General features: G+C 41.0%; 1 protein-coding gene and 1 long non-coding RNA gene across 6 annotated transcripts in view; one reads left to right on the top strand and one right to left on the bottom strand.

Moving 5' to 3' along the window:
• Positions 1-475: 475 nt before the first annotated feature.
• LOC126043244 (uncharacterized) lies at positions 476-5,098 on the bottom strand. 5 transcript variants are annotated; one of them, XR_007507367.1, is made up of 5 exons: positions 4,212-4,763; positions 3,938-4,039; positions 3,367-3,505; positions 2,701-2,784; positions 476-1,498 (listed from the first exon to the last, which is right to left on the bottom strand). It is a non-coding gene; the product is annotated as an uncharacterized LOC126043244 (long non-coding RNA). The 5 variants fall into 5 exon arrangements; XR_007507365.1 differs by having other exon boundaries at positions 476-1,548; XR_007507368.1 differs by having other exon boundaries at positions 476-1,329; positions 1,446-2,784.
• Positions 5,033-21,471, top strand: part of FHIP2A (FHF complex subunit HOOK interacting protein 2A) — a 36,232-nt gene continuing 19,793 nt past the window's right edge. The window contains exons 1-5 of the mRNA XM_049811313.1: positions 5,033-5,133; positions 12,586-12,664; positions 14,607-14,776; positions 16,932-17,036; positions 17,386-17,508. Coding sequence (XP_049667270.1) covers positions 5,089-5,133; positions 12,586-12,664; positions 14,607-14,776; positions 16,932-17,036; positions 17,386-17,508 — 522 coding nt within the window. The 5' untranslated portion in view covers positions 5,033-5,088. The remainder of the gene's footprint in view (positions 5,134-12,585; positions 12,665-14,606; positions 14,777-16,931; positions 17,037-17,385; positions 17,509-21,471) is intronic.

Consider the following 21,471-nt stretch of genomic DNA (forward strand, 5'->3'; position numbering starts at 1 on the left):
CATTTTAGGGATTAACAGATTATAGCCCTAAATCCAACGATGTAAGTAACAATGAAATCTTATTATGCATTAGCAAACAAACAACACAGCCGATCTGAAAATTACTTGGAAATCTCTTAGTAGGGTCCAGGCTAAGCAACTAAATTCTCCCCAGAAATACATGCAGATTCTGGTTGCTAGACTTCCCTCTCTGCAAGTATACAGACAAATGATTGAGGGAACCAATTTATAGCAGATGGACCACTCAATTATTTTTTTCCAGTATTTTGGGGCAAAAATCCAGTTTTATGTCTATTCATACCACACTCAAGACTCTTGCAGTCATTACAGTTGCAATATAGCATAAACCCAGAAGTTCATCCTTAATCTCTTTGCTCCAGCTTCCACTACCACAAGAACAAGTAAACCTGTGGTCCTGATAACCTGCAGACTTCAGTGAAATTGGCCACGCTCTAACAGATCATATTTGAGAGTATTTTATCTGGTTTCAATAATTTATTACATGCTAACAATTGCAGATACCGTATGGCTGAACATTCATATATTTACTCATAGAGGAAAGCCGGGATTATAACACTTCCAGTGGAGTAGAAATATTTGAGGAAAGAATGATGTGTTTGGAAAATAAATGTCTCATTTCACTGACAACATATACTTCTGACCTCCGTGTGGTCTCCTTTACAACCCATTATGTAAGCTAAAGCAGGGTAGTACAGACAGTGCAACTGAGGTAGGTACATAAGGAATAATAGCCTACTGGGCATGCATATTTGTTCATCCAGGCCAGTATTGTGTCTTCCACAGTAGCAATGAGTGATGGAGTAAAAAGACACTTGCAGATGTGACAGGTCAGTAATTAGACAATAGGTTAATGACTAGGAAGTTTGTAACCCATCAGAAGACAAATGAATGTCTCTAGAGCAGGAGTAGACGTGTAGTCATGGAGCAGGATGCACAGACCAGGAAATGCCTGAAAATGGGATTTAAAGAAATACTGCATGAGCTGATTACATGGTGCTACTAGCGAATCAGCAAGAGGGAGGTATTGCATGCAGCTGAGAGCACAGACAACCAGAAAATTCATGATGGAAAATGACAGCAAACAGAAGCACGTATGACACTAAATACAAGACACTGATTAAACTTGGGAGAAGCATAGTTTGGACTTCAGTCACACTATGCTGTTTGGTATCCAATGCACAGAATGCTTGCTTTCTGTAATAAAGCCTGGAATGAGAAGATGATTTTAAACATCTCTTTAGCCCTCCTCAAAAGCAGAGATCATGTTGAGCTGCTAACACTTCATTCTTTATTTCATCCAAGTAGTCACTGAAAACATAGATGTCAATCTGGTTATTATAATCACAATAAATTCCTGCGCAGAACATAAACAGATATTATGCATATCTACTAGCATGTTTTCATCCTGGGGTACAAAAATGTACCTTCCAAATCCTCAACCTCTCTGAAGGAAAAGTCCAGACTGCAGGAAGTTCTTCTGTAATGTAGACAAATACATCCATTAGAGACTGGCCTGGTGCCATCAATCTAAATAGCAGAGACAGAGAGATTTTCAGAGAGAAAGGCTAGCACATTATCTCACTGTCTCACTCCATTTAAATTGATTTAATCTAGACAATTTAATTTGGCAGAAGGAGAAAGATTAGTTCCCAAAAGCCCTATCAATTAAAAGAGCCTCACTTTCAAGCTGTGTCTTAACTCACATTCAAGCAAAACACTAACTCACTGCATGTGCCACCCAAAAAAAGAACTACCTTGCCAAAGAACTACAAACCCCAAAACCAGCAGAGCTCTGCTCTCAAGAGTATTAAGTAGTAATACTCGTGGTTTTTCAGGGGAAACCTCAGGCATGAGCAGGTGAAGATGTATTGTTGCATATGACATGACATTGGTAGCCTGTACGTAACTGAGTCATCTCTGGTTGAATCATCTCCAATGAGAACAAGAAGTATCCAAACAGAATGTAACCTCAGCTGAGTTCTTTTGCACTGACACTGGTGAAATAATTTTTCCGTAAGCTTCCAGTGACTTGCATTACTACTGGTCTGCCAGTACTTTATCTAATATTCCCAGCAGTGAGAAATAACTCCATATACTTGAGAAGTCTGAGACTACTTTAAAAGAAAATAACCCCCCCCAATCTACAGTGTGCAACACGTATATGCACCACAGACTGGATTCTGCAGTATGGCTACAAATTCAAGCTCAATATATTGGTAAGTGAAAGCAGGTTTATTTGCAGAGACTCAATTTGTTTAACAGGCTTAGGGATAATCACATAATTGTGATATTTTTCTTTGTTTCCTTTGCTGCAAGGCATTTCATTGAGGAGTCCTAATAAGAAGTCACTTTTGCAACCAAAATCTGAATTCCAACCACAATGAAATGTTCTGTTTAAAAAAATGGTTTTTATATACATCAGGCATTCTTAGAATAATGAGGCCCTCAAGCATTAGAAAAGCTCTACCTAACCATCTGTGAAGAGGTGACTTATGATTTCATAAATGGTGAAGTACGCTTAGGAATACTCTCACTGTTATAAAACTGTCTCCTTTTATATCTTCATGATACCTTACTGTTTCTTTATTCATTCTGCTACTCAAGAGATGGGAAAGCCCAGGCTCACCCAAAAGACATTTTTGCAAAAACAAATGGATTGCAAAGAGCATTTTAAATTACCATGTTCTCTTAGACACCTTAATCAAGCACGTGTGCCTTAAATCCACATTTTCTTCAGAAACGATGCAGGCTCCAAAACGGTATCTATGGTGAGAGAATGGGAAGGTCCCCATTAACATGGTGAACACCCTCACGTTAATGGGAGAAAAGCTGTACCACTACTCAGCCCACTTGCTGACAACATGTTTGTATTCAAACCTACAACTTGTCATTTGTTTTTTCTTTTTTTTAATGAAAGCAATACAAACCTGCAATACAAACCATATAAGCAGGCTGGATGTAGCTCCTGAACTGTACTTATAAAATAAAAATACTAATATAAATAAAAATAGATATAAGTATTTACATATAAAAATATACATAAGAAATAATAATAATCTGAATGTATTGCAAAACTATAGTAGACACCACTTAGATTCATCTGAAGAAGAGTTTGCCTCCTAGAGCACATTTTAAAAGTCTAATAGAACCTTTGATGTTAAATCATAGAAGATGGGCACCTTCCAAATGCAGCATCCATCCAGTTAATAATTACCTGAATGCAGAGATGGTACGTGTGTTTCATCACATGACTACCCACACAGAAAACTTACATTTCTTAAGAACATCTATAGAATATAACTTAACAAACCCACAATAAGCAGATTTTTGTAAAAACATAATTACCTCTTAAATGTCGGTTATTTGATACGTCTGGATTTTGAGAAGGAAATAGCTAGCTCTGCTCCTTAGCCACTTCAGCAAAGGTGTCCACATACAACTAGTATTTACTTCCATACAGTACTTGGACTATGGCTCTCCATGCCTGCAAAGCATGGAGGTAGTAACAACAATCAGTCCAGCAGAATCATTAGTAAGACTTCACCACAAGATCAACACTCATCGTCAGACTTCCCAGATGACGCAATTTAAAACACAGCAGTTAAATAGTAGTTTTGTCCTGTCTTTTGATTCGCCTCTCTCTGCCTGCTCCTAGCATACGAGGAAATTGGTGTTCCTCTCCAAATATTACTGAGAAAGTTTTTTCTCCATTTGGTACTACAGTTTCTGTTCCCTGTCCCATACTGGTCTGTCACCTTCCCAACATTTCCCTCCGCTCCCCCAGTGCCAAATCAACCCTGTCCCCCAGCTTCCATTTGCCCAGAGCCCCCACACTATCCCATGAACTGTAGCTGTGCCCAAAACGTCTCACACCGCCCACTGCCTACACGTATAACCTCTGATCACCCCACCTTACCTCTGCTTTTCCTGTGGCAGGGGAAAACGCCAGGGATGACCTTTCCCTCTGAAGGTTTTGGTTTGGAGGTGAAATAAAGCCCTCTTTGTCTCCTCCAAAGCTCTGGGGGGAAAAAACAGCAGTGAAACAGGTAAGACGTGCACTGCGACAAGCCCTCTCGTGCTGTGGTACTCCACAAGCCCTGGAAGGACCGCCATCGGCCAGGCCCACGCCACCAGCCCCACCAGCCTCTCACCCAGCAGCAACAAGATGTCACTGACTTTTCTGAGCTTACCACCCTTACGCTGCTTTGTGGAGAACCAGGCATTTACTTCACTGTTTCCCCGAGGACCTCACAGTCCCTGCAGACAGTGACAGATCCCAACCGTCCCAGCAGACAGCAAGCCGGGCCTTCGGCCACCCTGGCCAGGCCCTCTCCTTATGCTCCATGCTGGCAGGGGCGGGTGAAGGCGGCTGTCTCCCGGCCCTCAGGAAGCCGAGCGGGACGGGTAGACCCGGAGACCTTTGTCGGAGGCTGACGGCAGGCCTCTGGGCACGGTGACAGCGGTGGTGGGCTCCCCTTTCCCCCTCACCTCCCTGCCCGGCAGTTGGCCGCAGAGGCGGAGGGCCGGCCCGGGGCACGCCGAGCCCGCTGCCCGCTCCCACCCCCGGCGGTGTCCCACACCGCCCGCACCCTGGGGGCCGGTAGAGGGTCGCTGCCCTGGGCAGGCCCGGTACAAGCGGCCCGGTTCGATCGACAATGCCAGGGGCACGGCCAGCGGCGCCCCCGCCCCGGCAGCAGGTCGGCACTCTCGGCCGCCCAGGCCCGGGGGACCCGGGCCACGCCGCCCCGGGCCAAGCGGACCGGACCGGGCCGGGCCGGGCCGGGCCGGGCCTCCCCGCGGCGCGGCTGGCTGCGTGCGGGGGGTGGCGGCCCCTGCAGGCCGCGCCGGGGCGGACACCCGGCGCCTCGGCAGCCGGCGCCGCAGCCCGGCGGTGTCAGTGCCACGGTGTCCGCCCGGCAGCGAGAGGCAAAAGCCGGCGGCCGCCCGCCCGCCCGCCCGATCCCCGCGGCCAAGCCCCCGCATGCAGCCCTCACCCTGGAGCGGCGGCGGCGGATCGAGGAGCTCTCGCGGTCCTCCCGGCAGCGGCTGCTCCAGTCGCGGGACAGGATGTTCTCCAAGTTCACCTCCATCCTGCAGCACGCCGTGGAGGCGGTAAGGCCGCCGGCGGGCCCGGCTACGCCGCGCCGGGGATGCGAGCCGGGCCTAGGCGCCGAGCGGGCCCCGCGGGGAGGAGCGGCGCGGCGCGGCGCGGGGCGGGGGGGGGGGAGAGGCTCGGCCCGCTGCCTGAGCGCGGCGACCCTTCCCCGCCGCCGACCCCCGGGGCCTGCTGCCGCGGCAGGGCTGGCGGCGAGGGGCCCCGGCCGAGCCGGCGTATCCGCCGGCAGCCGCCGCCGCCGCCGCCCTGCCGATCCCGGCTCGCCCCTGCCGCGGGGAAGGGAGGCGGAGGGCGAGGGCTGTCGAGAGCCGGAGATGGCGGGAGAGGAGGGAGCGGCTGGTGCCCGGGGCTCCGCGGAGGGCGCAGCACAGCCCCCTCGGCCAGCGGGAGCAGCCCGCGGGCTGACACCGCCGGTAACGTGCTTTCCCGGTAGGCCCCGGCGCCGGGCGTGAGGGCGGCCCTTGCCCGGCCCGGCCCGGCCCGGCTCGGCTGCTCTCCGCGAAACAGATGAGAACGATGGTGAATTCAGGAAAAAGTCTTCAGGATATTTCTTCTGGTCGTGGCCAGCGGACAACAGTCGCTGTCTCCGGTGCTTTTGTGTGAATGCTGTCACCTCCAAACCGCCGTTTCGGTCCCCGGTTTCTGTGTTAACTGGGTGGGGTGGAGGGGGAGGCCGGGGGGACCCGGGGCTGTGTGTGTTCGGTTGGGTTTCGCCGTGGAGAGTCGCACATCGGTGCCCATCGCCGCGGTGGGGAGAGGAAAGCAGCAGGGCCTGTTGCCCAAGCTGCCATTTCTGTAGGCCGCGTCCAGCTGCCTGCTTACCAGGACTCCACTGTCTACCCGGTTTCTTTTTGTTTGCTTTTCGGTGAGGTGGGGTCCTGGTAGTAATGTCTCTGGCTTTCAGCACCTTTCTCAGTCAGCCAAGATACCGACGAGGCCGAGTTGGAAGAGAGGTGCTAAAAACTGGCAGTGAAATACTGCTGGAAGTGAAGGCAGAAAGTGTTGAAGGAAACGGTTCAAATGGTTGAAAAAAGAGCCTGCACGCTAAATCCTACCTCCTGTGAGGGGCACCCTTTGTGCATTAATGTGTGTACCTTGATGCTGCAAATACTTAAACATTAAGCATATGCTTGCCTTTATGTGTGCCTTTAGTTCTGCAATCTTTAGCAGGACTATTGGGGTTTTAAAGTTAAACATGTATTAAATAATTGCAGGTACCTATTTTGCTCTTTTACTCGTAGAGTGGCAATTGAAAAGGAATGTTTTAAATAATGATGAAACGGCTTAATTGAAAACTCTCTATGACCACATATGAATGCCTTCAATAGACAGTGCTTTCATTGGAGGATAAACAGAAATTAGTGGCTGCCTGACTAAAGAAATCTTGTTGTGGTAAGCTGTGCCACATTTTGAATAAGGGCGGATGACTGAGAGATACAGGAGTGGAGGAGAAGTTATCCTTTCTGGTCTACTGATTCAAGATAGCTAATAAAAGTTATTCCTAGAAGAACGTTTACATTACTGCTGTGTACAAAAAATAAATAAGAAGAACTGCATTTATTTGAGATCCATAAAGAACTAGGAAAAATGACAGAGTTGAACGTAAAAGGGGAAAGGTAGAGGTAGTAGGGACTAGGCGATCTTTTTTAATTTAAAAAAAACCAACCAAACAAACCGGAAACACATTGATAACATCATTTTGCAAGTGACGGCTATCAAACAACATGCTATATGCCCTTGCTCAGCTCTGGTGTCCCTTTTAGAATTGCCTCATCCTGCTAACACCACTGTGATGGTTCTCCTGATAATAAATACTGCACTAAATTGCATTTACAGGGTTGTGACAAATACCGAGCACCACATGCTAGGAATGAAACACAGAATCACAAAAGCAAGGGGATATTAAAAATGTTTCTTACTCTATCTAAGAAGTTTGACCCCTTAATTCAAAGGCAGAACTGAGAAATAGAAACTTTTAACCAGTTTTGGGGCTATATGTGACTTTAAGTCATTGTTTCATTCTCTCTTTTATTAAAGTATGTGGGCTACTTAGCCTTGCTACCCTGAAAATGAAAACTGGTGTAAATCCTAAATATAAGTCCACCCTGATGCTGCTTGCTGTTTTCAGAACCTAGAGAATTCAGAGCATCATTTTTACTTGCTGTTATTGCTGCAGAGCAAGTATAGCTTGTGCAGCCTCAAGTGGACTGTTTCAGCCCTGAATATCAGCAACAGAACTAGTAACTAAGATATAAATTCTCATTTGGGTGCCTGCCTCCCGAAGGAATTCAGTTGCAGCTGAACAGTTTTCAGCTGAGCTGGGCACTCAAATACACTTGAAGTGCCTAGGCTTAGCTTTCATTGGTAGGACTACTTTAAATCAGAAATGTTCGGGTAGCCCTTCTCCCCTGTCGTTTCTCCTGCACATCAGTTATATAATGCTCCTGTCCTGCCTCAGGGCCTGCAGGCCTGCCGACTTTAGATATATGCATTTAAGTAGTAAGAGTTCCCATGTTATTAGGTAATCGTTGTTATTTTACCCTCAGTATGCCATCTCTCTGAACTACGATGAGGAGTTCCAAAGGTTGACAGTCTAATCCACATAGGAGTGTTTGCCTTTCACTTGTTTGAGTGTACCTCTCTTTAATTGCCTGCCTTCATGACACAACCATGATGAGGCAAACATAAGGGACCAGCTGCTTTTCATTAAGACCTTTTCTTACCTTGAATAACTCAAAACTTTCAATCTCTTCTGCCTGAATTGTCCAGGTGTGTGAAATCATATTCCTCATTTTCATTACAACTGAATCCTAATTTTTGCCACCTCTTATCATATGTCAATCCTGCCAGTATTTTAGATATTTTTGCTCTTTCTGGATTTCTCTGCAGCATCCAGATGAGCAAGCACCACTGTGGTATCATCCCGACGGAGCATCCTTAAATTGGGTTGGGTGGGTTGGTGAGAATGGTGGAGGGGACTGCAGTCTTTGTTCTGTTACCTTACCTCAGGGCAGAATAGAAGTGTTGTTGCTTTATGGGGTTAATATTAATGAATCTGTGACAGTTTATATATGGCTTGTCCCCAAGGTGTTTTCTCTTTGCTATGCATACGTTTATCCCAAATGTATACCAGGAGTGCTGCATTCTCAACAACATACAAAATGTAGTGTACAATAACAAAGCAGCAAGTTAGACTTTTTTTTTTCTCTTATCTTGTGCTCTTCACTCACATTTCCCTAGACAAAATAGCTTGTCTGTGAAGTGGTCGCTCAGTGTTCAAAGGACTTTTGTTTGTGGTTGATTTGGGCTTTCAGGAGATGTTTCATCTTAATAATCAACTCAAAAAGATGTTTTTGAGCTGTGTACTGTGAGCAGGAAAAATACGATTTTGGTTGTTTTGAATTTTGCAATTTGCTGTCCAACAAGATTATTTGTATCTCTCTCAATATCTGGGAGTGAATTTAGATTTTGGTGTCTGCTGCACAATTTTGGGACCCCTCTCTGCCAACCTGTTATTCCACTGTATCTCTTACACTGGTACCTTAACATGCTTTTAAGTAGCTTCTTTTCCGTTCATGTTTTGAGGTGAAACTGAGCTTTGAAAGAAACTGAGTCACTTGCTACAGGTACTGCTCCAAAATCATTAACTGCATAACTACTCAGAACAAGATTTATTCTTCTTGAACCCACTTGATTTGATGTAATGACCTCATATTACTGATTGTTTTAATGTTGTGCTGCTATTAACAAATCATGATGACAAAATTTAATGCATGGCTTCTAAGCATATGCAGTCTTAATTTTTATATATGAAAGCGGTGACTGTTATAAACTCTGTGCATTCATCAACTGAAGAAATAAAATAAACCTCAAGCATTAGTCCTTTTTCAGATTTTCCCTCAGGGCAAGCATTCATATTAGTGAAGTAGTAAGAAGGAAGAAAAACATTGAGTGACTGCAGTGGTTTTCCTTGTTTCAGTCAGGGAAGTGTGCATGTACTTCCCCTTTGTTTCTCTTTGACCCAGTTTCTGCTTGCTTTTTTACTCTGGCATCTGACCAGACAGTACCTGTTATTCCTTTATACAGTGTTTTCTTTACTTTGTGAACTTGTCCGAAAGATATTGAGGGATATCACCAGCTTCCGTTGTTTCCATTCTTTTCAGTATTGAATTGCACTTCTGAAAAGCATACAGGAAAAAGTATGACAATGATTTTTACATGCATGAAGGAATTGCTGTTTAATTCTGAATATTTATAGGTTTCCTTGCTCTTGATGTTTTGGGGTTTTTTTCCTAAACACAAATTCTATATACTTTTGAAAACTATATGGAATTGTATTTTGGACAGATTTTATGACGAGCAGACTATAGTTCTGGTCAAAGACCTGTAGTTCTCCTGAGAACAGCACTTTTCCTGGAAGGAGTGGGGTTCAATCATTAGTAACGAATCATCACCAGAATGATAAGGCAGCATGTGTTAAGTTTAGCTTGTAAATGAGAACACTGACTCGCTCACTCCCAGGAAGCTCGACTGCTGGAGTTGGGGACCAGATGGAAGAGCTGATCAATGTCTGCTCAAATGGCTGCTGGTTTTTAGTAGTGTTCAGTGAGTTTTGGCTATTTGATATACCAACACCTACACTGCAGTCTTTAAGACACTGGTTTTTTTCCCCCAAAGGAGGAGAACTTCACTTTGAGATTAGGAATCGATAGCTCAAAATTAGTAAGAACAAATGTAATTACATCAAAATGAATTAATATAACTGTGAGAAATAACTGTACTTTAAGGTAATTCCTTCAAATTAGACAAATGGGAGGAATTAATAGCCTTCACAATGACTTTTGTTTTGCTTCAGAATCTTTGTACAAGTATGTGTACTTTTACAAAAGAGTGATTATTCAGATTGGCAACTGTAACATATATTTCATCTCAGCTGGTAGCTAATAATTCATCCTAAAATAGAAACTACAATTTCATCCTAGAATTACCTGTCCTAGTAGGGTTAAAGCATGCCAACCAAGTGTTTGGGAGCTTACATTTTTCTAATGCTTTCCAGTGCTGGGCTTTCTTTGTGTATAAGCTGGTGTCTTGGTCTTGGGCTTTACCTTGATTTTGTGTCTCAATAACTAAGTTAAGAGAGTTGGGGTTTTTTTTTCATTTTTTGTCAGCAAAACACTTCTCTCAGAATAGTACATAGCATTGCTGGAGCTACTTCTCTGTTAAATATTCCCTGGAATAGCTGTGCTGTAAAAAGCAGATTTATACTAGGTCTGTCTGTGGTGGGAAGAGGAATTTGGGGGTGGGCTTACTTTAGCTGAACAAGTAAAGACGTACAATTTTTTCTATATGGTTGGGAGTGGCTGAGTCTGGTAGCTCAATGCAGGCGAAGCTCCCACAGCTCCGTGTCATCAGGTCCAGTTGGTGGCAAGGTTGATCGTATATTCCCAATAAGCACGCATGTACACATGCGCAGGTGCACACACATGCTAATGGTATCTCTGTTTGGTACCTCTGTATTGGAGTCCTCAATCAGAGAAGACTCTGTGAAATCACTGAGCAGTTTAATTAAAAAGTGTAAGACCTGTCCCTGAATTACCTTTTCACCTCTGAGAGGAGTCCCTGGAGGCGTGTGTTGGGAGGGAGAATGTCTGTATCTACAGTTCTCTCCCGTGGTGGATAAATTATTGACAGTGCTGAGAAGTGAAATCCTTTTCCTGGCACTGCTCAGAGGCACTAAATTCATCTCGAGGCAGATAGGCTAGAAGAAGTGGAGAGGAAAATCACATCAGTCAAGGATAAATCTTTAATGTTATCTATCATGTGTTACTTTGGAAATAGAGTGGTCTGAAAGGCCTGGCATTCCTCAAAAGTGGTCTCTGTGCTATTCATCAGACAGAGTTGAGTTTTCGGTGTAGTTTTATTACGGGAAGATTCAGAATTACCTTTACGTTGTTTGAAATACACATCTACAGCAGCAAGTGTGACATACGAAGCATGATACAAAATATATGCTCAGTCTTCAGTTTGTTCAGTTACTCTTCTGAATTTCAATAACCTCGTAAATTTGATAGTAAAATAAACTAGTTTTGTCCAGCGTGCAGTGTCCTGATATTTGTTCTGTGGTAGCTGGTGTGCTAAAGTGCTACTCTCAGTGTTGAGCATGGAAATATAGAAGACTTAATGAGTCCACAGACTCTCAGGGAATGGATAAGTGATGTCAGTTTGATTTCCTAGTAGCCATTTGTGAGGGCACATTTCCACACATGCAGGATGCAGGCATAGATAGTTACCAAGCACTACTACTTTTTTAAAGTCTTGCATTTCAAAGTCCTGTGTGCAAAGGGTCATTAACGATTAGCATTCCACTTCCTTATCATGGCAGGGCATGCTGTTCATATACTGGGCTTTACGTCTTTACCAAGATAAATTTAAGTGTCATTCTCTCCACAAAGAGACGAGACTGATGTAGAAAACTTCCAAGGCTTTTTCAAAGAGACCAACACTACCCAGTGAAGAGTATAGTTATCTGAGCCCTGTGCTTCTGTTTGTCCAAGAACTGAGGCAACTCAGCACTTTTCAGGCCCTACAAGGAGACACTAGAGAAATTCAGAGTTACTAATCTCAAATGTGGTATTTGTAGCTTCTGGGGGGAAAACATTTTCACTGTGAGGGTGACTGAGCCCTGGCACAGGTTCAAGCTCAGTGAGGAAGGAGCAATACTGAGGTTCAATGGGTGGAAGGCTGTGTTTTGTTCTTGCAGCATGTTATTCCTAGATGCCAGACATGCCCAACTGGCCATCCCAAATTCCTCCAGAAAAGAAACTTCCTTTTCTTTCAGAAATGAAATAAGAAATGTATTTGTAAAAAAAAAAAAAAAAAAAAGGCAACCTGTCAAGCTCTGGGGATGGGCCTGATATGCAAAAAAAAAAAAAAAAAGAAACAAAGATCTTTTAATAGTTGTGGTTAACAGGGAAAAAAGGCATGGCAAAAACTGTATGAAGCAGCTAATTGGTATTTTTAAGGGAGCAGAGGGAGAAAGGAGAACAGAGTGTACAGAAAGGGAAGATGGGGTCAAAGCAGATGTAAAAGAACACGATTTTTTCCTACAGGACAAAACTCTGAGATCTAAACAATTCAAACCTACATTTCTGATGTTGCTTTGCTGCATGAACAGTTGCTTTTGTTGCGTCAAATAGATTGTCTGGTCACAGAGACATCACAGAGATTATCACTGATGTTCACAAGCTAGGCAGTTTGACGTGGGGCTCATGCTGTGAATCATGTATGTAGTCCTTGTTAAAGGTAAAAGAGCACGGAGAGTAAGAATTGCACCACTAGTCTGCAGCAGTTTACTTCCAAGTATAAGATAAAATTCAATTTAATCTCTGAGGAAATATGTTTATTTCATTCCTAACTGGTTTTTGTTTGTTGGGTTTTTTTCTGCTTAGCTCGCACCTTCCCTTCCATTACAAGAAGATTTTGTTTACCACTGGAAAGCAATCACCCATTACTACATAGAGACATCAGGTAAAAGAAAACATTCTGGGTTTTTTTTCTTTATTGTAAAAACTAGAATTCCCAATTTCAGTGTCGTCAATAAGTAAAGATTAAGAAATACTAAAATGAGTCATGTCTTTCATCAAAATACAAACAATAATAACTAGTAATTAAAAATATTGTATACCTCCATTCATCCCTTAAAAAACTAGGCATGAAAAACGATTGAGGGAAGGTCTCCTTTCCTGAGTACCATGTAGAGAATTTTACCTTTTCACGTCCAACCCAATTTCTCTCTTCACATATTCTGTTTAATCTAAACAGACAGCTACAGAAATGTAGTCCCTGCTGTTAACCTTTTTATTGTTTTGCATCAGGGATTTTCTTTTTCTTTCCAAGATTTTAACAGAAGAAATCTTGCGTTCATAGATTTTACCAGACATATATGAATTCTGTATGCTCAGCATTAGGTATTTTTTCTTTAGTATCTTGTCTCCCTGAAAGGTATGTTGATAACATAGCTCTGAAAAGTGAATTTGTGAGCAGATTTAGAACACATTTTATTAAAACTTATCCAGACCTTATTCTGCTCTTCTAAAAAATGGGTATTCTGATGAAATATGGCTGTAGCTGCTTTTTCTTAAACTTTTCCCTGATTTCCTACAACAGTTATGCGACATTTAATTTTTTTTTTTTTTTTGGTCCTAGTTATTAAACTATTAAGTTTTAAAAGCAAATGTTACCATGCTTTCCTCAAGCTTAGTAGTTCTGCATTTCTGCTAGAGTAGCTATTGAATCTGTGTTTGTGTCTGGGACTGGTGATCTTGTTTATATAAATATTTACTCTTACAAGCTGAAACTTGACCCTTGGTTCTAAATACCCATCTTTTGGAACGCTATGTGATGTTTCCTAAGGTAGAAATGATAGGGTGGTAGGGGAAAACTGATACCTGTGATTATGTGGTGCAGAATTAAAGCTGACCTCTCTCCCAGACTTTCTAAAGTCTTGTGAAAAACAAGTTTCCACTCAGTGGATATATTTCTGTCCTCTGCAGTGGGAGCAGAATTATGCCTAGGAAATTCAAGTAAAACACTCTAGGCTAACTGGAGGTTGTGGTAGAGACCAAAACCACTCTGACATGGCAGCTTTCCTTTGTGATCTTGTTGCCATTTGCATGCAAGTGACAGTTATTTTTAGGTTATTGCATAAGAAGTAGTAACCATTTCCCTCGTGGGATAGTTGTTCAAGGAGAATTTAGCTGAAAAAAATAAAAAGGAAGATCTGCACGTGTGGATGTGCTTTACAACACATTAATGCCAGCTCCCGCTGCCAGTGGCATAATCAACAGCATTTTCATGACTTTAGTATAATGAAATCAGAGTCTTACCCTTTCTTTCATAAAGTTTGACAGAATGCTGTCTTAATGCAGAAAGTATAAAAGACAAATCTAAAAACTTTTGAAGAATAAACAGCACAGAGTTTGTGTTTTCTTTGTTGTTATCATTAGAAAAACCATTTATTTAGTTGTCTAGTTTGTAAAGGAACTGATCAGCTGCAAATTAAGCTGATGTTAGAGGCTGTTTGTAGATTTTGGAATACTATGTCAAAGAGGAAGTTATCAAGACACACTGGATACTAACTGGAAGATTGAGAGTTGAACCTTTCTTTCCCTAAGCTTGGTTTCTGGGTGTAAAAGTTTTCCTTTTTGACTGTAATTAATGCATGTTTTGAAATTTGGCATTTCACCTTTTCCCCATTGCAAGGTTAGATATCTGCCTAATGCATATTCCAGTTTACATTTCCATATACGGTTCTGAAGATGTGATTTAAGACATGTTAAAAAACTTACATACTATATATAAGATTCTTTAACTGAGTGGTCATGTTTGTAAATCTTAAATTTGGAACTGAACTTAAGAAAAAAGAGGACAATATTTTAATCAATCTTAATTGCACATCTCTTCTATTTAGATGACAAAGCTCCTGTGACTGATACCAACATTCCTTCTCACCTGGAACAGATGTTGGATATTCTAGTTCAAGAAGAAAATGAGAGGGAATCAGGCGAAACAGGACCGTGTATGGAGTATTTGCTACATCACAAGATTTTGGAGACACTCTACACACTAGGAAAAGCTGATGTATGTACTTCTCAGCAGAGCAGATTATCTTTTGTGTGAGCTCCTAATTGTAATCAGGACTGAAGTTCTACAGTAGGTGGTAGTGTGGGACACTGAACTCTAGCAAATAGCTGTTTGCTTATGTTACCAACATATTACAAATAACAGTCTTTTACAAGTGTGATCAAAGTCAGACAACCAGTGAGATGCTAAGGCAGAATCCTGAGATTTGTTACTTACCACTCTAATAATATTGACTGTGAAGCTGGAAGTAGAAACACTTTTGTTCAGTCTGGAATTTTTCTGGCTTCTACAAGATCAAATTATCCCTCTCTGTCCTTTGTTAAGTGTTGGGAGTTTCTTGGGTGAAAAGTGCTGTATTAAATACAAATTTTGTGTAATTTTTCTGAATGTGATGAGTTATTGCTCAGAAAGACTACCATGTCAGAAAGCATTAATTTAAGCTGATCCCCAGACAGCTTTCACGTCCGAGTCTTTGGTAAGAATGCAGCCCTTGGTAATGTTGGTTCTTCTCATGTCTGCTTTGTGGCACCTGTGAAATCAGCTTCATAGTCTTGGTGCATTCTTGTTGCTATCTCTCTTGGCAGACATACGAGCTGAAATGTATGGGGTTGGATAGATCATGGGGGGAATTAACTTGGCAGCCCTTGTGCTAGAACTTTTTGTATCATGATGCAGATGCAGTTCGGAAAGTATGGTGTATTGTGTTCAAAGATAAATGGAACTCTCCCTGGTTTCATTCTCAGTCAGTCTTTGACATGTTGTAATGAGTTTTTAATCTACTTGATTTTACATATATAGACAATGTAGGGTACCAGCTGTCTGAGCCTGGGATGTTCCTTGCTCTGGAAGGACCAGAGCTCTACAATTTCTGTTACTGTAACAGCTGTCCTATGATCAGGCTAAGATACTTGATGTATTGAAAATACTTGCTCAGAAATACAGCTCATTCAGTAATCTGTAAACTTTGTCAAGAAACCAAGATGAAATGGTGACATATGTGAAGCAGGTAATTAGTAGTATGTTTCTAAGAATTGAGAGAAGTCATTTTGCACTTATGCAAATACGCCTGTACAAGCAATTCCTATACAGCCTGTCTTTATACTTCGTCACCTGCGAGTTGATACATCTGAAGTAAACACACAGTTCATGCTTGCAAGATGTTGCAAAGATCTGTTGCAAAAAGAACAATATCCTTTCACAGCAGTCACTTAGACTTATTATTGTAGATGCACCCTGACGGTACACATTTTGCCATTCTTTTCAATGGATTGCTTGACAACTCAGTGATAATTGGGGATTAATAATCTAGGCATAATTACCTTGGAAGGAGAACCAGCTTAGGCAGTTGTCATTCCTGGCTGTTGCCACCCATGCTCCATTCACCTGTGCAGTGAGCCAGATGAGGGAAATGATGTGGGTTAAAATTAACCTATGAAATAACAGCATTTATTAACATGGTAGAACACATTAGAGTCAGGGGGGATTTAGCTAGAAACAAGGACCACAAGCCATCGGATCTCACAGAGATAGGAAAGCACTTTCATGTGGCATGATGCATGAGGGGATGGTAGGACAAGGGTTTGGCTGTTCCACAGATGTTTGTGATTTACATTCTGCTGAATCTCAGGGAAAACAACAGCTTTCTCTTGTCCTGGAACATCTGTGCATTTATAAGGGCTTTATCTGTCTAAGGTTAATTGCTCATGAATTTAAAAAACCTTTTGTAGACATTAAGATGTTTATGGTTTATCATCGTATATTTACAAGTACTGACTCACTGAATTGCTGGACTTCATGGCACAGTACTGTAAAAGGCAGATGACCTGCAGCCAATTAATTCAGAGTTAATTTCCCTTTATCACTGTATTGATAGGGAGTATTTGCTGGAAAGATTAGTGGAAGTCTGCACTAGAGCAATTAACTGAAAGTATGAATAATTTGAAAAAGAAAATAGTAATGAGATGCAACATTTTTTGTTGATCTCTGTTAATATCGATAAAAGTAGTATGTTAACAGATGATGATTTTTTAAAAAAAAATACTTTTGGATAAATTATCACTGTTTAATTAGCCATTTTGAGTGACAAATTTGCATCTATGTTTCTCTCCGCATTTGTTATGTTTTTGTTATTGTTCATCTGTTTTTGTTTCAGTGTCCTCCAGGAATGAAACAGCAAGTTTTGGCTTTTTACACAAAACTTCTTGGAAGAATACGGCAACCTCTTCTTCCCCACATAAATGTGCACAGGCCAGTGCAGGTACTGTTCAAATTTTCAGTAAACTATGTTTTGGCATGGCAAGTTTCACTTATTCTGCTGTAGCTAATGGTATCTTTAATTCTTCCATTGTCAAGCGAGTTAAAGAAACTGCTCAAATGCAATATCAGTTTTAATGTATTGATGATTAGAGCCTTGAACTGCCACTGCAATGCAAGTCATAAGTAATAAAGAAATCTTGTTCACAGCAATCTAAATCTAGAGCAAATGTTCAAGTCAATAATCATACATCATTGTAGTATGTGTATAAAAAAAGAACGCAGTCCATCATTCCTAGAAAAAGCTATAACTTATTCTCTGTCTTAATTGTTCCCTTTTCTTTATGTGACAGAAATTAATCAGGCTGTGTGGTGAAGTTCTGGCAACGCCAACAGAAAATGAGGAAATTCAGTTTCTCTGTATAGTATGTGCAAAGCTGAAACAGGATCCATACCTGGTCAACTTCTTCCTTGAGGTGCGTAAATCAAATAAAAATTTTCCAGTTGTATTTACTCACAGACAACATCTAATAGAGAACTGGAGGTATCACATCATGCTTCATAGCTTAGTTTTCACTCACTCTGTGATTTTTTTCCTGTGATACTAGAAGTATTTATTTTTTTTTCTGCCAGTGACTTGATACATCTGATTATTTTCACTAGAATTTCATTCAGGGCTCACAAATATACCTGCCTGAGGACTTTATCCTTTGTAGTGAAAGTGCCTTTAGAGTAGGGATATGAATTGTAATGTAGAACACTGTGTGAGGGAGACCTTGGATTTCTGGTGTTGTTTTGTCTTCAGCCCAATAAAGACTAAGGGACAGATTGCATGGGGCATTGAAACTGTGCAAGTTGCTAAGTGTTCTGCAGGATTGGGCCCTTATTTGGTAGTGGCACATATGGTCTAGCTGCAGTGCCAGCTCACAATCTACAATATGGCATTATTTTCTATCTGTAAGACAGCCAAATATCTTTACTCCCTCTTCGAACTTAACATGTGGCATTGGTGAAATCAGAGTAGGAGGAGAAAGAATTTCTAGACTGACTTTCTGTTCCTATTTAGAAGGAGCATATAAAAGTTTAATTTATGAAAGTCCATTTAGAAATGCCTCCTGCTCCCACTTTAATGTTTCGTATGGTGACACCGTATCTATTAAGCATGTGATATATAGGTGAAAAGGTGTAGCTATAGCATCCTCTAGGAATATTTTACAGGCTTTCTGCAAGCAAGATCTGTAACAGCAGAGGCTGCTAAACTGCAAAGATACCTTATTTTCTTTCCATTGAATATATTAATATCACTTTTAAGTCAGTAGTAAGGAATCCATCTTGAGTTTATTTTTACCTTAATTAAATACCACCCTGATTGCCACTGTATCCACTGTAGCTGTACAAGCAGTAGAAATGGCGTTAAGGCTTGAAAACTTAGTGTTTAAACATTAAAAGCACTCAGAAGCAAACTACTAGATAGGTTACATGCATAATATGGTAGAAGTCCAAACCAGGATTACCTTTAATGTCATTTGTGTAAGTGGTATGGTTTGAAAAGAACCCTCTGAATGATTCTTATACTCAGATAATGCCCTTGAAATCAAACCCGAGAACCCCAGTCATAAGAACCACAAGCGTTTCATCAGACATTAGTGTTCTTCCCCAAAATAGCAAGATTATGGTATTAAAAATAAGACATGGAAAACCAGATGACTCCAAATTTCAAAGAGGTCTCTAGTTTCACAAAATGCTGGATATAGAATTCAGCCAAGCTGAAGGACATTTCTTGTAGCTTCTGTTTCCTTCACAACATTATTCTCAACATCGTAGCCTAAGGCATATGTCTTTACAACTTCTGATAATTGTTTGCAGATAAGGTACTTGGGGTGCAGAATTGTCCTTTATTAGAATAAAATATTCTGGTTGTTCACATCTATGCCTCTTAGAGGTGCTATTGTTGTGACTTGATAGTTGTTTCTGACCTTCAAATGCATGAAAGGGTAGATTTACGGAATTCTGTGTGGCATTTCTCTCTCAAATCTCCAGCGCTTATAAACTGAAATACAGATACATCTCTCCAAAGCAGTCTGTCTGTAACTGTTAGTTTTGCTTCCTTCTTTGATTTTTACTGCTCAGATTCTACAGTATTTTATGAACATAAAAATCTGATTATGTACAAACCTAGGGTTTCCTCTGTATGATTCTATATCAAATAGTTTGTTGATAGAATGCTGTTTATATTTTACTAAAATCTTTCACCTATATTGCTTAACCAATAAGGCTATGTGGCATACCTGTATCTCTTGGGCAAGTTACTTTTGTTGCAGAAGTAAGGAACTGGAAGAACTGCATTCTATTTTTAAAATTTTTAAAATTCATATACTGATTTTATTTTGGCTTTAATTTATTCTTTTCTTTAAACTGAGTTTTTCGTGTTCTTGTGTAGAGAGAAAGAACATACATAGGAATGTTTGACTTACCAGGTCTCTCTCAGTCATTATTTTATGCTAAACTTGTTACCTCATGTTTTTCCTTATTTGTTTATTCCTTAGTTACCCCATCTCATCTCATCCCATCTTATGCAAGATACTCATTTGCAACTGATTGTTCCATGCAAAGGGACACTTGATTCTCTGTGTTTCAGTTTCTGCTCTTGAGACCTTAAACAAGTTCTAGTATAGTGTCCATTAAAAAGCTGTACCTTCATTTTATAAAATGAACAATAGTTTCACTATTCATTTCTACTTTCATTACTACAAATTACCAGCTTTATATATCTCACCATGAATTAAGTAGAGATTGTCATTAGCTGTGATATCACTTGATTTTTTCACAGAACTCTTTTTAAATCTGTCTGACCTTAGATATGGCATCATCCACCACAGATTTTGAAACTCTGATAATTACATATCACAAAACCATAAAAATGTATTTTTATATTGTCTGCTCTCTGCTGATGCTGAATTCACTTAGAGGAGTACTTTGCCTAGAAAGCATTGAATATGTGTTTTATGAAACCTTTTCTATTAGGTCATTCAGGATCCTGTTTTGCACCTTTACAGGAGGCAGGTGAGCAGCTAAGCTGCAGAATTGCATGATTAGACAATAGGAAGCTTAAATACATGCAAAAATTCTGCCTGTGTGTTGTTCGATGTACAGGCTGCTTTGTGTCACCTGCCAATGTGACAGTAATGAGCTATGGACAAATTTCTAGGGGCATTTATACATTTATATATTTTAGGTCTTCTCATTGATGCCTTAGCTAAACAAACTATGTCCTTTCAAATGACAGAAGAGTCCAGACATGAGGTAATAGGCCGGTGTAAGATAAAATAAGTATTTTACAAAATATTATCTGATTTTTGAAAAAAGTAGCTTTTCTCTTTGGCAGCCCTGCCTGCTACTTGACTAGTGCCAGCAACAGTGTATAATCCAGGACTGAAATGCAGTTCCAGCCTTTAGTTCTGCTTTATGTGCAAGGCTCATCGTTGTGATTCAGGTATTCCTGTGTATTGATAAAATATATGGAAGGATACTGGAAGACTTCAGAAGATTTAGGGATAGACAGGCATGGTTCAGACAGATACATTTGGGTTGCTTTGCAGCCTTACACATTTCACACTGTAAAAAAAACCCAAACATATGTTGAAGGAGTAATTTTTCTACTGTAGTCAAAAATCCTATTTATTTTATAGCATGCAGTGTGCTGCTTTTACCACTGGGTTGCCTCTCCAGGGAATTGGTTATATGAGTGTATCACAACATTCAGTACAAATTCTCCACACTGAATGCACATCAATCAAGCAAGCATTCACAGCAGTTCTCGAGTTTGCTGCCTGAGACTGTCTTGTAGTTAGTCCCTGCTGGTTTGTATGTACTAAACGCCATTAACCCCAAATGGTTACTCTTTTAAATTATTAATGCTTGAGATATACTTGTAATAATTTTGGTGTTATCATAGAGAAGGGGAACCATTTGGATTTATAATCTCACTACCGTACTCACTTGAAAAAATGTCTTGTGCTGAAGTCTAATTTATGGTTCTACTAAAGTATTATTCACCTGTGCTTGTGCCAGAAGAACACTAATTCTTGCCTTGCTGTGAGTTTCTTCTTGGTATCACAGAGCACAAATTTAAATGTCTTCTTATGTGCTGGAAACAGATTTATGGGAAGACAGATGGGTTGCTTTCTTTCAGGCTAAGTAGAGATGCTTTGTAGCTTCCCAGAAGTTTCTCTGTGATCTGTTACAGTATCCAGTGCCCAATGCTAACTTCCAATATCTTCTCTCCATTCAATCTACTCAACTTTTTCTTCATGAGAAACACAACTTGAGAGTACTCTGCTGTCACAAAAGACGTGTTTTTCCATTTCCTGTTGAAGATAAAGTCTCACGAAGTTTAGATTGAGTTTAATTGTATGACTCCAACAGGAAATAGTGTTTCA

This window comes from Accipiter gentilis, chromosome 9, assembly GCF_929443795.1.
Source record: "Accipiter gentilis chromosome 9, bAccGen1.1, whole genome shotgun sequence".
Taxonomy (NCBI): Eukaryota; Metazoa; Chordata; class Aves; order Accipitriformes; family Accipitridae; genus Astur; species Astur gentilis.